At 31.9% G+C, this 17,326-nt stretch overlaps 1 protein-coding gene across 1 annotated transcript; it reads right to left on the bottom strand.

Moving 5' to 3' along the window:
* Positions 1 to 771: 771 nt before the first annotated feature.
* Positions 772 to 3,928, bottom strand: LOC137653353 (cuticle protein 7-like). Its single transcript, XM_068386720.1, has 4 exons — positions 3,880 to 3,928; positions 2,402 to 2,512; positions 1,685 to 1,822; positions 772 to 1,050 (listed from the first exon to the last, which is right to left on the bottom strand). Exons 1-4 carry the CDS (start codon positions 3,886 to 3,888, stop codon positions 853 to 855), a joined length of 456 nt encoding a protein of 151 aa, XP_068242821.1. The 5' UTR covers positions 3,889 to 3,928; the 3' UTR covers positions 772 to 852.
* Between the last annotated feature and the right edge of the window lie 13,398 nt (positions 3,929 to 17,326).

The raw sequence follows: 17,326 nt of genomic DNA, 5'->3' as shown, positions 1-17,326 counted from the left end.
TGGTTTTTTACCATGCTGGTTGCTAAATAGATTTTAAATAGCTTTATGGTTATTGTGAGTAAAATATGCCAGTTTGTCTGAGCTGTTTGGTTAAGCATCTTCGTGTCTTGTCTTTTTTTTTATTTTTTTAATATGGTCAAGTGGATTGTGTGGTATATATGATTTGGCTTTTTATGTTATATATGTATATATATGTGTATGTATATATATATATATATATATATATATATATATATATATATATATATATATAAATATATATATATGTATATGTATATATATACAGTATATATATATAGGTTATGTATATATATATGTATATATATATATATATATATATACATACATATATATATATATATATATATATATATATATATATATATATATATATATATATGTATATATATATATATATATATATATATATATATATATATATATATATATATACAGTAAATATGTATGTACAGTAACAGATGGATAGGGAAATCTGTTAATATACAAGTGTGTGTTTGTGTGTGTGTGTATATATATATATATATATATATATATATATATATATATATATTATAGCATTGTGTATCTATACATATATGTATATATACTGTATACTTCCAATACACTTATCTTTAGTTTTATTATTGATTAATATAACCAGCTGTTATAGTCAGAAATAAAAAACGAATTTTCATTGCAAATAAAAAGATATATTTCAAAGAAACATTACATAAAAAATATAACACTCTCAACTAGAGTAATCAGGCCATACAACGCTTCGTTAACAATAAAAGATATTAAAAAACAGTGACTAGGATTTGCAGTGATTTCCTGCACAATCAGTTTTAAGATTCAGGCTTCTTCTTCCTCGGGGTAAGTAGTGGCTGGTTCCTCAGTGGGGGCCTCGGTGGTGGGTGGGTGGGGGACTGGGGCGGGGTACTGGGGCCTGTAGATGGGGCTAGGGCCGTAGCTAGGGATTGGGTGTTTGGCGTCGCCCTCATATTCGACGTCGGCGACGTAGCCTACGACGTGATCGGCTTGGTATTTCACCTGCGGAGGAAACAGGAGATTTTGTTTTTTTTTAGTAATTTGCTTATTTATTCTTTTCAACTTTTATTATTATTATTATTATTATTATTATTATTATTATTATTATTATTATTATTATTGTCATTGTTATTATCATTAATATTATTATTATAATTATTATTATTATTATTAATATTATTATTATTATTATCATTAATATTATTATAATTATTATTATTATTAAAATTGTTTTTATTATTATTTTTATTATTATTATTATTATTATTATTATTATTATTATTATTATTATTATTATGATTATTATTATTATATTGGTGGGTTGAAAGCTTATGTCATTATTCAATTACCTAATAAGGAATAATAGTTTATACATATTTTATGTAAAAAGATGACTATAAATAATGTGTTTATTTGGCTTTTAAAAACAATTATCAAACAAGAATTAAAATCAATATGTAGAAAGATGTCTATAAATGATGTTTATTTGGCTTTTTAAAAACAAGTATTAAAATCAGTACCCCAATGACATTAAATGTTCAAATGTTGGTAAACACGAAGTGAAAATGAGCACTGCCAAGAAAAGGAAAAACGTGTGAATGTTGACGTAATAATAAAAGAGTAAATTTGAGGTTACTGTTTGGAGGCGTCCGTCGGGTAAAGCGACGTAGTAAGTTCCTTGGACGAGTTCTCCGTTGGATTTCTCGGCCTGGCCGTAGTCGGCGCCGACGTAGTCGTCCTTGATGGCGTAGGAGAAGGAGTAGGGGATGCCCTTCTGCAGGAGATAGGAGAGGGGGGGATAGTTGTTATTTTACTATGTCCTGCTCTTTTTTAACTATTGCTGATTGGAGTGAGGTTGCAAGACTCAAGCCAATAAGGATATTTCTCTTGGTTAAGTTTGGTGGTCGAATTTATACTGATTCGTCAGATATATATATATATATATATATATATATATATATATATATATATATATATATATATATATATATATATGTATATATATATATATATATATATATATATATATATATATATATATATATATATGCATGTGTGTGTAGATATTTATTTATTTTAAATATATATATGTATATATATATATATATATATATATATATATATATATATATATATATGCATGTACATAAATATATATGTATATATATATATATATGCATGTATATAAATTTATATATATATATATATATATATATATTTATATATATATATATATATATATATATATATATATATATATATATATATATATATATATATATATATAAAGCAATTATTACAAGAGTAAATAATTTTACCACATAGAAACGAAACTGAAACCAAAGCTATTTACCTGCTTGTAAGTGGGGTGCCCGTATGGTGGTGGATAGGCGATGGAAGATTCTGCTAGAACTACGCCTGCCATTGCAACCACCAACATAACAGTTGCAGAGTACATGATGACCTTGTCACGAAGAAGGAACAAAGACATTGTTATTTGGGTGTTTTTGTGATAACTTGGCAACAATGTTTATTTCCTTTTTTTTTTTTTTTTTTTTTTTTTTTTTTTTTTTTTTTTTTTTTTTTTTTTTTTTTTTTTTCAATGTATCATTGATTTTGGTATATTTTTGTGTAGGTAAATGATATAGAATGTCTATTTTTTAACGAAGGAGAAAAACTGGTATTTCGGTGTTTTTGTGATAACTTGGCAATAATGTTTATTTCCGGGGTTTTTTTTATGTAATATTGATTTTGGTATATTTTTGTGTAGGTAAATGATATAGAATGTCTATTTTTTAACGAAGGAGAAAAACTGTTATTTGGGTGTTTTTGCAATAACTTGGTAACAATGTTAATTTCCGGGTTTTTTCTAATATTAATCCACATGGCACTAGAAGAGTTAGAAGACCCAGGCCTTTATAGCTGAGTAGTATGAAGCGTAAAGTAGATGATGAATGGAGAAGTATTGATTTAAAATCTCATCATAGATACGACTGGCGAAATCTTTGCGTCAATATGCGTATGAGGAGATGATGAATATTGATCTTGCTATATTTTTCATAGGTAAATAATATATGATATTAATTTTGAACTTGACAATAATGATCTTGGTATATTTTTTATACAGGTAAATGATATACATTGTTAATTCTAAACTTGAAAATAATGTTTACATCCGGATCTTTATCTAATATTGATCTTGGAGTATTTTTGTATAAGAACATAATATTGAATCCTAATTTTTTTAAGGCTGATCTTGAGATTTCCCGTATTTTGATATTTTTTTTTTTTTAAAGCTCATCTCAAAGTCGTCATTAGTTATATTTTTATTAAGGTTATTATTAATGTCTTGACAACGAAATTATTTTATAGTCAGCTTTGCAGGTGAATTGATAGTTGGATTTACCTTGAATTTATTGGATAGGATATTTTTTAGGAATATATGATTTATACTTTATGAATTTGATTTGTGTTTACCGTGTCTTGTATATCCAAATTTAGAATTATTATCATGGCTTAATCTTGCATAATCTAATATATTTTTAAGTGGTATAAAGATTAATTTGGAAATATTTTTATATCTGGTGAATTGGAAAACTGTTTATATCCAGGATATCAGAATTTAATTAGATGATCAATTTAACTATTAATGATTTCACTCTTTTGAATTTAGCTATACCAACCCATACAATTATAAAAAAAAGTATTTTCCCAAAAGCTTGATAAGATAATGAAATTATAAAACCTTTGCCATTGCGAGCAGTTTGCAGAGAACAAACGTTTAAAGTTATTTTCCCAAAAACTTAAAAAAAGATGATAAACTTATAAAACCTTTGCCATTGCGAGAAGTTTGCTGAGAAGCTGTTGCTTGTTGTGAGAAGTGAACGGTAGAAGTGATGGTTAAAGTGACCCATCTCACTCTTTATATACTGGACTTCGTTGAAGCTCAGACCTCTTCCTTCACGCCCTTCACAACACCCCTCCCCCCTCCCCCGGCCTCTTCTTTCTCCCTTCTCCACGCCCATACGTTACGTTATCCCTTTCTAATGGTGTTGGGTCATTTAGCTTCACGCAAGTCAAGGATACATGGCTGGCTTCCGTATGGCATATTATGAAGATGGCATATGGGCCTGCCTCTCTTTCTCTCTCTCTCTCTATCTCTCTCTCTCTCTCTCTCTCTCTCTCTCTCTCTCTCTCTCTCTCTCTCTCTCTCTCTCTCTCTCTCGACATAGGAACATCGCTTGGATGGAGTTCGTATGGTGTATATGGGTTATGTTAAGCTATTGCGTGGTTTTATAGTATTATTTTATAGATATTTTATATTTTTATTTATACAGTACATGCATATACATTGTGTATGATATTTATGTATATATATGTATGTATGTATGTATATATATATATGTATATTATATATATATTATATATATATGTATATGTTATATACATATATATATATATATATTATATATGTATATATATATATATATATATATATATATGTATGTATGTATATGTATATATACATATATATATATTATATATGTATATATATATATACAGTATATATATATGTATATATATAATATATATGTATATATATAATTATATATATGTATATATATATATATATATATATATATATATATATATATATATATATAAAGTCAAGTTTTGTATTAGTTATCAATTGACCGAAGCTTCCCTAGTGTCTCTCTTTATATGAATGTTTTGCCCTATGAAATATAAAAAAAAGAAAAACATTATGCTATTTATTGAATGTATTCGGCGGAAAAGATAGTGAAATGATGTAGAGCCTTCTAAATCTTATAAGTAAATGAATGTCAAAACCTTTCCATGGGCGAAGAATATATGGGATATTACGTATTTTAAAAACGTTTTTACAAAGGAAAGGAAGCTAAATGTCATTCTTTTAAATAGGAAACTTATTATCTTTATTTCCATGGATATCTAAGCTCCTTAATACCTTTATCGTGTTCTGTCTGGAGTAAGATTTTCTAAAGGTTTTATATCTTAAGTTGGTTTTAATCTTTTTCAATTCCATTTCTTTTTTTTATCTTTTGTACTCCTAAATAATTGCTCGTATTTCATTCAAACATTTTTCACATCTGCGTCCATATGATATATTTTCTTCTAAATGCTAAGGTTTAATAAAATTAAAAAAGATAAGGTAAATTTTTATTAAATTTTATGCAAATATTTTTGCGTTACGTCTTTCACACCATCTGTCCAGCACTCTCTCTCTAAGTCATTCTTTCCCCCTTGTTAACTATGCCGAATACACAACTAAGTTATCTCTTACATAAGAGTCGCCACATTTCTCATCTATCTCCTCTTCCATCTTAACCTTATCTTAACTTCACAAACCTCTTACATAAGAATCGGCACATTTCTTATCTTTCCCCTCTTCAATCTTAACCTCTTCTTAACCTCACAAATCTCTTACATAAGAATCGCCACATTTCTCATCTTTCCCCTTTTCCATATTAACCTCTCAAATCTCTTACATAAGAGTCGCCAAATTTTTCTACTTTCATCTTTTCAATCTTAACCTCGTCTTAACCTTAAAAATATCTTACACAAGAATCGCCACATTTCTCATCTTTCCCCTCTTTCATCTTAACCTCATCTTAACCTCATAAATCTCTTACTCAGGAATCGCCACATTTTTCATCTCTCCCCTCTTCCATCTTAACTTCATCTTAACCTCATAAATCTCTTACTCAGGAATCGCCATATTTTTCATCTTTCCCCTCTTCCATCTTTCCATATCTTAATCTCACAAATCTTTTACACAAGAATCCCCATATTTCTCATCTTTTCCCTCTTCCATCTTAACCTTATCTTAACCTCACAAATCTCTTACACAAGAATGGCCACATTTCTCATCTTTCCCCTCTTCCATCATGACCTCATCTTAACTTCTCAAATCTCTTACACAAAAGTCACCACATTTCTCATCTTTCCCCTCTTCCATCTTTCCTAGTCTTAACCTCACAAATCTCTTACGCAAGAATCGCCACATTTCTCATTTTTCCCCTCTTCCATCTTAACCTCATCTTAGCCTCTCAACTTGTTTTTTTTTTTTGGGGGGGGGGGGGGCGCTGGTATTCACCCGACCTTGTGCCTTCAGGGGTCGTAGCCCAAAGATTTAGAAAGAGTTATGTTTTTATTTCTATTATTAAATATTATTACTAATATTATCGGCATTTATAATGCAATTCCAAATCAAAATAAGATGTGTCGGTGTGAAAGGAAGTAGTCAGGAAGCAGCACCCTCAATATTTATGGTTCTATTTTCATTAATTACATTTGGCTGATGAAATTACAGCCTTATAACATAAAAAAGATCTCGAGTATGTATTATAGAATGAGGGGCTGAATTTGATACCTTGAAGGATCTAGGGAATAATATGGAAGGTTTACTCACTTTAGGTCCATAATTTCTATATATCATCATCGAGGGAAAGCGGAGGCACTTGGGTCAGAAGCCATCCCGTTTAACATTAGCTGTAGAGCCCCCACAAGAGAGAGAGAGAGAGAGAGAGAGAGAGAGAGAGAGAGAGAGAGAGAGAGAGAGACTTTAGGTCCATAATTTCTATATATCATCATCGAGGGAAAGCGGAGGCACTTGGGTCAGAAGCCATCCAGTTTAACATTAGCTGTAGAGCCCCCACAAGAGAGAGAGAGAGAGAGAGAGAGAGAGAGAGAGAGAGAGAGAGAGAGAGACTTTAGGTCCATAATTTCTATATATCATCATCGAGGGAAAGTGGAGGCACTTGGGTCAGAAGCCATCCAGTTTAACATTAGCTGTAGAGCCCCCACAAGAGAGAGAGAGAGAGAGAGAGAGAGAGAGAGAGAGAGAGAGAGAGAGAGAGAGAGACTTTAGGTCCATAATTTCTATATATCATCATCGAGGGAAAGCGGAGGCACTTGGGTCAGAAGCCATCCCGTTTAACATTATCTGTGGAGCCCCCACAAGAGAGAGAGAGAGAGAGAGAGAGAGAGAGAGAGAGAGAGAGAGAGAGAGAGAGAGAGAGACTTTAGGTCCATAATTTCTATATATCATCATCGAGGGAAAGCGGAGGCACTTGGGTCAGAAGCCATCCAGTTTAACATTAGCTGTAGAGCCCCCACAAGAGAGAGAGAGAGAGAGAGAGAGAGAGAGAGAGAGAGAGAGAGAGAGAGAGAGAGACTTTAGGTCCATAATTTCTATATATCATCATCGAGGGAAAGCGGAGGCACTTGGGTCAGAAGCCATCCCGTTTAACATTATCTGTGGAGCCCCCACAAGAGAGAGAGAGGAGAGAGAGAGAGAGAGAGAGAGAGAGAGAGAGAGAGAGAGAGAGAGACTTTAGGTCCATAATTTCTATATATCACCATCGAGGAAAGCGGAGGCACTTGGGTCAGAAGCCATCCCGTTTAACATTAGCTGTAGAGCCCCCACAAAAGAGAGAGAGAGAGAGAGAGAGAGAGAGAGAGAGAGAGAGAGAGAGAGAAGCTAGGGCTTTTAAGGGGGAACAAAAAGAAGTCTTGGTCTAGGAATCCTGGTTATTTATGTCACAGTTAAGCAGTAATGGAAGGAGTTCTCCCAGATAACGAGGCAGTACCGCCGACTACATCCTCTGGTGCTATTACCTTGTTGGGTATCATATACTTGCTTTTTGGTACAGACTCTCTCTCTCCTCTCTCTCTCTCTCTCCTCTCTCCTCTCTCCCTCTCTCTCTCTCTCTCTCTCTCTCTCTCCACACACACACAGTATATATATATATATATATATATATATATATATATATATATATATATATATATATATATATATATATATATATATATATATATTACTCATCAAGCGCTCAATAGTTTACCCAGCTGTTAATGATCTCCAGCATTTCTTGGTGCCACCCCTTCTCAAGCTCATGTTATGTGTATATATATATATATATATATATATATATATATATATATATATATATATATATATATATAAATGTGTGTAATAACTTACATTTATAAATTATGAGGGTGCCAAGAGTGTTCATAATTCTACCCTCATCTTTGGATGACAGCTTTGCCTTGTATTTCACTTTGTTTTATTTTGTAAGAATGTATTCTGTTTTTTTTGTAAGATCTGTAAATGGTATTCATATTTTATATTCCCCATCTTTGAAGGTTTGATTGTGTTGGTAGATCAAACGTAAATTACATTTAATTGCTTAATTGGATTTCTGCTATTTTGTCATGCCCAATTTCTCATGTCATAATCGACCTTAAAACCCTTTCCCTTGTATGAACATAGTCACATTTTATTTGTACTCATACATCTATCCTCATGTATTATATTAAAGTTACTGTTCTCACTGGTTGAATTATTTCACAATGAACGGCCTCCTTTGTTTTAGGAAATACTTTTTTCAACACTAGTGTGAAATCCCCTCTTCCTCAGGAGACGTTCCTTCCAAGGGGAAACTGCTGCCTGATAAGAAAATATATATTCTTCCTGTATACATACGAATTCGTTTTGCACTATATTAATATCCAAAGGTCTTGAGACGTTTTCCTCATGGTTGGAATTTATTCAACATTTTCCAGGCGCTATTGAGATAATATATTGTTGCATGTTGGTTATGCCATTTACCCATTGGACACAATAATATTCAATTTTATTTATACCTCTTGGTCGCCTGTCTGGTAATATTTAAGGTTCGAGTTCGCCAAATCTATATTGTTGGATTTCAAAAGACGAGAATTTTATTGACAATAGAAATGATTTGATGCTGGTCTCTTTCATTGAATATTGTAAAATAAGCATGAGCATATTTATAGCAATTTCCTTTCATATTATTGTTGTTTCATCTGTTTGTATTGTTGTTTTGCTTCTCGTTTATTTTAACAACATTTTACACTTTCCACAATGAATCTGTCATTCTCGAATTCAGTACTAAAAGCATTGGGGGAACAGGGACCCCCCATAAACCTTTGTTGGATTTCAAAAGACGAGAAATTTATTGACAATAGAAATGATTTGATGCTGGTCTCTTCCAAGCATATTGTAAAATAAGCATGAGCATATTTATAGCAATTTCCATTCATAGTATTGTTGTTTCCTCCGTTTGTATTGTTGTTTTGCTTCTCGTTTATTTTAACAACATTTTACACTTTTCACAATGAATCTCTCATTCTCGAATGCTGTACACAGCAATTTCCTTTCATATTATTGTTGTTTATCATTCGTTTATGTTGTTGTTTTCTTCTCGTTTATATTTACATTTTACACTTTTCATATTGAATCTGTCATTCTCGAATGCTGTACTCAGCAATTTCCTTTCATATTATTGTTGTTTATCATTCGTTTATGTTGTTGTTTTGCTTCTCGTTTATTTTAACAATATTTTCCACTGTAAATATTGAATCTGTCATTCTCGAATGCTGTACTCAAAGCATTTGGGAACAGGGACCCCCATAAACCTTCGGTAAACCTGAGGGTGCTCAGAGGAATCATTGCTTCCTCAAACTTTCACACACAGTCATTAGGATGCTAAATGAGCCACATGATTCACATGTATCCTGGAGCTGTCAGCGATCATTACGATAAAGTAATTTTCAAGTTATTTTAGTCTTATGGAAGTTAATTTGCCTGTGGGTGACGACACCTCCCACACTGACGTAAGAACACCAAGTGGTGGTTGAGTTGGATGGGGGAGGGGGGTTGTTAGTAAATGGGGGGGGGGAGTAGTTTTGTGGTATGGATGCCGGGTGGAACTTTGTGGTTTTAGAACATTACGGAAGACACCGTTCTATGTAAATGTACTTTATACGTATTATACAATCACCGCTTATGTCATACTTATGCAATGTCGCTCTTTCGGAATGAATTGCGCATAGAATGTTGCTAATTTTCATTAGATTATGTAGATTTTTTATAGTTTATATAGGAGATATTTATTTTAATGTTACTGTTCTTAAGAAATTTTATTTTTCTTTGTTTCCTTTACTCTTTGGGCTTTTTTACCTGTTGGAGCCCCTGGACTTATAGCATCCTGCTTTTTCAACTAGGGTTGTAGCTTAGCAATTGATAATTATAATAATAATATCGAACATTTTTCATATCTTTTTATGAATATTATAAGCTTATTCAAACATACGACTTATGATATATCTTTAACGCATTTTATTAGTAATTTTGTAATGTGTTATTGGTGTATGGGGATAATAAAATACCAGTGAATATGGATTAAATAAATGTTTCTTGCAAATCATTATCATCATCATCATCTCCTATTGACGCAAAGGGCCTCGGTTAGATATCGCCAGTCATCTGTATCTTGAGTTTTTAAATCAATACTTATCCATTCATCATCATCTACTCCACACTTCATAGTCTTCAGCCATGTAGGCCTGGGTCTTCTAACTATTTTAGTGCCTTGTTGAGCCCAATTAAATGTTTGGTTAACTAATCCCTCTTGGGGAGTGCGAAGAGCACGCCCAAACCATCTTCATCTACCCCTCACCATGAGTTATCCACATTTTGCACTCGAGCAATCTCTCTTATAGTTTCATTTCTAATCCAGTCTAGTTCTTGCAAATAAAAATTTCAAATTATATCCGGCGTTGAGAACTGTATTTGGTGCTTCGTGTGTTTATGTAAAAACAAAACTGTCTGTTATTATTTGCATGATTTTATGCAGACACGCTAAAATATTATCTTCTCACAGGACATCTTTAGGGTTTGTATGATCCCTCCTAACATAGTGCCACGATGTTTCCTTATCAAACTTTCATTATAATCTGGTAATGTTATTATGTATTATGAATTTTGTCTTCGTCTTCCACGCAAAAGTATTGTCTTACAGGACATCATTAGGCTTTGTATAATCTTTGCTAACATAGTGCCACGATGTTTCCTTAGCGAACTTTGATTATGGTAATGTTATTATGTATTATGAATTTTGTCTTCCTCCTCCTTTACCCATTGTTATCAACATTGTTTTTAATGAGTATATTTGTTATTGCAAGGACGATAAATAGCTAATTTATTAACCTGTTAATAACTAAGTGTGCTTAAGATCTTACTCGGTTTTAATGTTAGTCATTAGTGTTTTAAAATGTTGTTAATTAGTCATTTGTCTCAAGATGAAGCCTTATGTATGTTAATAACTCTTTTAATATTACATAACATATTTTCTTTGCCTGACCTTTAGAGAATTTATCGCCAGTTGGAGTTTTTTTTAATTGATTTTTGAAGTATAAAATCTTAATGAAAGTAATAACATCGTACTACCATTGTTATAAAACACTAATGACGTGTGGATACTGTATTTCTATTTTTGTCTCATTATGTACGTACAGCCGGGATGCCACTCATGTCGCGTTAGAGTGAATAAATAATGAATAATTCTTTTGTTAAAAAATGCAACCACATTGATGCAATGCATCCCAATTATCGGACAAGTTTCAGAGCATTTTATTTCATGCATTCAATTAATATTTTTTTAATAATTTTATTTTATATATATATGAAAACACTATAGTCCATTTCTTTTAGCGATGCATAGTTGCACCGACTCGCAGCGGTGCCCTTTTAGCTCGGAAAAGTTTCCGGATCGCTGATTGGTTGGACAAGATAATTCTAACCAATCAGCGATCAGGAAACTTTTCCGAGCTAAAAGGGCACCGCCGCGAGTCGGTGCAAATATGCATCGCTAAAAGAAATGGACTATAGTTTCTATTTCATGTGAATTAGGAAGGGCCATCGCTAGGTTAAACTGCGGAATGTTCTAAGATATAAAAGCATTGAGGTTGCTAGTTATAATGATAACTAATGTACGCATCCCGTCAAAAATGACGGCTATATACACGCAGATTCGAGTCCCGATCAAACTCGTTAGTCTCTTTGGTCGCTGCAACCTCACCATCCTTGTGAGCTAAGGATGAGGAGTTTGGGGGAGCATTTAGGTCTATCTGCTGGGTCATCAGCAGCCATTGCCTGGCCCTCCTTTGTCCTAGCTTGGGTGGAGAGGGGGCTTGGGCGCTTATCATATGTATATATGGTCAGTCTCTAGAGCATTGTCCTGCTTGATAGGGCCTTTAAACCTTTAAACATGTACCCCCTCTCACCAGGTTATGACTACTTTTACTCCCCCTTACCTGAGGGAAGCGAAGAGTCAGCGTGAATATATATATATATATATATATATATATATATATATATATATATATATATATATATATATATATATATATATATATATATATATATATATATATATATATTCAGACACCTGCTCTTTATATACGAGAGATTATAATCAGAAAATGAAGAAAAATAATTTAAGAAATATGCATATTGTAAAGAGTTTAAAAGATAAGGTTATTTTTAAAATATTTACATACTTTATTCAACTAAAATATATCTTATTTCTTTTTAATGATGATAATAATAGCTCATGGCGCTCTAGATGTAATCCCGTTTCTCTTATTATTATTATTATAATTATTATTATTATTATTATTATTATTATTATTATTATTATTATTATTATTATTCCACACGCTTACCATTAACAAAGGATACTTTCGTATGAAGAATTTACACAAAAGTCCTTCATAACAACTCTCGTCTCATTCTCTGATATTTGGAAAGGAAAAGGACACAGGTCGTTAATTCATGTTCTAGAGACGCATTGTAACCATAAGGTGACTTTATATTCGAAAGTCGAAAGAAATGTCAGACCGCAGAATATATTACGATTCGTCTCACAGGAGACAGTGTTTCGAAAGCCATTAATTACTTGGCTTTATCCAGGAAGTCAACTAAAGGAAATTGAAGAAACTGGATTTTGTAGTTTATAATTATCGCCTTTTTATCGATCATTTAGTTATAATCGTCCAGGTATTTCATATGATAAGAACATGTAGATTGGTTGATTTACAAACTTAATTTAATTAAAATATGGCATTATTTGGCTGTTTCCAGAAAGTCAACTAAAGAAAATTAAAGAAACTGGATTTGTAGTTTATAGTTATCGCTTTTTTTATCGTTTATGTAGTTGTTATCATCCACGTATTTCATATGATAAGAACATGTAGATTGGTTTATTTACAAACTTAATTTAATTAAAATATGGCAATATTATTATTATTATTATTATTATTATTATTATTATTATTATTACTACTACTAGCCAAGCTACAACCCTATTTGGAAAAGCAAGATGCTATAAGCCCTAAGAACATGTAGATTGGTTTATTTACAAACTTAATTTCATTAAAATATGGCAATATTATTATTATTATTATTATTATTATTATTATTATTATTATTATTATTATTACTAGCCAAGCTACAACCCTAGTTGGAAAAGCAAGATGCTATAAGCCAAAGGCTCCAACAGGGAAAAATAGCGGTATTGAGCTTTAGATATAATATTAATGCCAGTGTTTATACTTTATATATTTTGATATGATTCTCTCTCTCTCTCTCTCTCTCTCTCTCTCTCTCTCTCTCTCTCTCTCTCTCTCTCTCTCTCTCTCTCTAAACTTGACCTATTTCCTTTGTAGTTCACTCGACTATTTTAACATTCACAGAAGGGGAAATGTACATTGGTATGTTTGCAATTTAAAGGTGCCATCGTATTCAATCTATTGATTTATTTTATCATTTATTGAGAAATTTTTCTGTGTTACAAGTTTTTCCTGTTTGTTGGTTGATTTGAATTCATGTACGCAGAAGTATCACTTTGATTTTCACATGGCTGTACCAAGTATAAGAAGATAATATATATATATATATATATATATATATATATATATATATATATATATATATATATATATATATATATATATATATATAAAATTCATCTTTCTTCGTGGCTAAGTGGTATGGTCCATGGCATACAAGTATACTGGACCGGGGTTCGAAACCCGGCCGGTTAGATATTATAGTCTCTATGTGATTTCTCCTGGGGGCTCTGATCCCGAGGTCGTTAAGAGAATTCAGACTTTAATGTATTAATATATATGGCTTATTTGGAATATGAAAAACACGTTTAAATGTGCAAAATTTATCATATATGTTTAATATATATATATATATATATATATATATATATATATATATATATATATATATATATATATATATATATATATATATATATATATATAAGTACTGTACATACTTATGTATGTAAGTATGAATACATCTAAATAAATTGTTTGGTTTTGATTTTATTTGGGGACTAATTGCGCTGAATCTTTCATTGCCCGTATAAAAGGTGATGGCTAGAATTCGAATTTATAGAGTACTATAAAATTCCATTTGGGTGTGAATTATTCCTACTGTATGTCAGTTCAAAACTTCAATATAACCTTTTGTGGTTATCATTTATAAGTGTAATTAATGTCATGTACAAAATTACTGTATAGACTCGTTTTAGTGGGAATTCCAGTCTATAAATGTATTAAGAGACGGAATAGTTGTTTTCCAGAAAGGTTATTTTTCATTAATAATATCTGCTAATATGTAGGTAAATAGATATCAACTCGAGTTAAATTTTCCCTTATGTCACAACCCCTTTTGGTCAACATTACGAGAAAGGGAATTAAGAACACCCCTTTCATTTTGCCTCGCTTTACTCCCTTCAAAACGTTATCAGGTGTTATTCTGATCAGCAAATATTCCTGTCAGTGCTTTTATATACATGGGCTTTGCAGCAAAGCTTGAGGGGTTTATAGCATTTCATTGCAGGATGTATTGAAATTTTTTTTTTTTTTTTTTTTTTTTTTTTTTTTTTTTTTTTTTTTTTTTTTTGAGAACACGGCATATATGTAAAAGAAGATTCTCCCTTTAAGTGATTAAACGGATGTGTTGCGTTGTCACATTACCCTGGTTGGAAAAATGAAAAGTTTATATCAAAAACATTTTCTCCTCATTAATGTTTCATAGAAAAATTATCAGATATTTTTTTTCTCTTTGAGCATGCCCCCTCTTGTTGAGTCGCTGAAGACAAGGGAAATTTTTATATACATTCAACATTTAAATGACACTTTTTGAAAGCTAAAGGGCACTTTTCCTTAAATATTTCACCCCTTGTTATAACAAAATATTTTCTATTGTTGAAACTGCTTATATAACGTGGCATTATTTCTTCAGAAATAACCTAAACATGGTTGAAGGTTTAAATGTCACTTATGAGTGGCAGAGGCAATAAGCAGATCATTGAAATGTTGCATGATAGACTCAATGTATGCACACTATCAGCGCCCAAGGTAGAAACAGGGCGTATCAGGCAATGGCTAATGATGACTGTGCATGTACTCATATCCTCACACATTCTTAGCTTACCCAAACGGTAAGGTCATGGTCATTAATGAAATCAAAAGGATACAAATTCGTGTCCGTTTTACATTGAATCTTAGAATTTATATAACTTTTTGTATAATTGTAATAGATGGAGCTTATTTTATCTTAGACTAGCAGTCATAGCCCCTCCAAAATAGATAAGGGTCTCTACTAATTTGTTTCCCTGTTAACATGGGTTTCTACTAATTTGTTTCCCTGTTAACATGGGTTTCTACTAATTTGTTTCCCTGTAAATATGGGTTTCTACTAATTTGTTTCCCTGTTAACATGGGTTTCTAATAATTTGTTTCCCTGTTAACATGGGTTTCTACTAATTTGTTTCCCTGTTAACATGGGTTTCAACTAATTTGTTTCCCTGTTAACATGGGTTTCTACTAATTTGTTTCCCTGTTAACATGGGTTTCAACTAATTTGTTTCCCTGTTAACATGGGTTTCTACTAATTTGTTTCCCTGTTAACATGGGTTTCTACTAATTTGTTTCCCTGTAAATATGGGTTTCTACTAATTTGTTTCCCTGTAAATATGGGTTTCTACTAATTTGTTTCCCTGTTAACATGGGTTTCTAATAATTTGTTTCCCTGTTAACATGGGTTTCTACTAATTTGTTTCCCTGTTAACATGGGTTTCAACTAATTTGTTTCCCTGTTAACATGGGTTTCTACTAATTTGTTTCCCTGTTAACATGGGTTTCAACTAATTTGTTTCCCTGTTAACATGGGTTTCTACTAATTTGTTTCCCTGTTAACATGGGTTTCAACTAATTTGTTTCCCTGTTAACATGGGTTTCTACTAATTTGTTTCCCTGTTAACATGGGTTTCTACTAATTTGTTTCCCTGATAACATAAGTAGAAGACCTATCTGTGTAATGGAGTTCAGATATTTAAAAACATATTTTATTATGATGGTTACAAATATGCTCTTTCGATTACAGGTAATTACAAGTAAGCCAGATTATCGTGACCAAATGATTACCTCCGCCAACGAAGTTGAAAGGTTATGTTTAACCCCCCGTTTGTGTCTTTGTTTGTGAACAGCTTCCTGGTCACAATTTTAACCGTAGAGTAATAAAACTTGCAGGGATTAGCTGTTATGTAAAAAGCTAGAATTGATTTAAATTTTGGATGGTCAAGGTCACAGTCAAGCAAAATGTCCAATTCACGTAATCAGCCATAAATTTGGACGTCGTCACAGAGACACTCTTGGTTCATAGCTGATTGTATGAAAATCCATGCCAATTAATACATGTTAAGGTCAATGTCAAGGTCGAGAAATAAGCAGTCATGGCGGAGGTCTGCGCTCTACCGAGTACCCCTTAAGATCGTGTTACTGCCACGTTGATAACAGTCCACGCATGTAAAGGGAAACATGTTTTCATTGCTCGAGTCTCTGTTCAGGATTAAAATAACTAGTTTCCAAACAAATTTAACGCTTGGGTATAGAAAGCGAGCATTTTGGCAATAAGCCCCCTAACACTGCACTTTTCCATATACAGTTTTTAACAAAAACATCACAGTGATGATGATAAACTGTTGGCTGTGTTGTGCTTGAACGAGAATATTACATAGGGTTTCTGTTACGTGTTTTCTAGTCTTATGATGAAAAGCGAAAATTTATGCTTTTTATGTGTTTGGAGTATTATATTGCTGGCTGAGGTTGATTGCTTATTCACTTAGCAATCTACTTTTTGTCGTTATTAGCTTACCATTTTACATTTATTATTAAAGTTGTTTTTTTTTTTTTTTTTTTTTTTTTTTTTTTTTTTTTTTTTTTTTTTTCAAAGAATAGTGTAAGAGACTGCCTGTGTGTGTGTTTAAAGGCCGCTCAAGAATGGCAGAGGCAGGGGACAGTCACTTTGCTCTAGCAAGCAGGACAGTGCCCTAGAGACTGA

The sequence above is a fragment of the Palaemon carinicauda genome, chromosome 14 (genome assembly GCF_036898095.1).
Source record: "Palaemon carinicauda isolate YSFRI2023 chromosome 14, ASM3689809v2, whole genome shotgun sequence".
Classification (NCBI taxonomy): Eukaryota; Metazoa; Arthropoda; class Malacostraca; order Decapoda; family Palaemonidae; genus Palaemon; species Palaemon carinicauda.
This window is presented reverse-complemented; position numbering and strand designations above follow the sequence as displayed.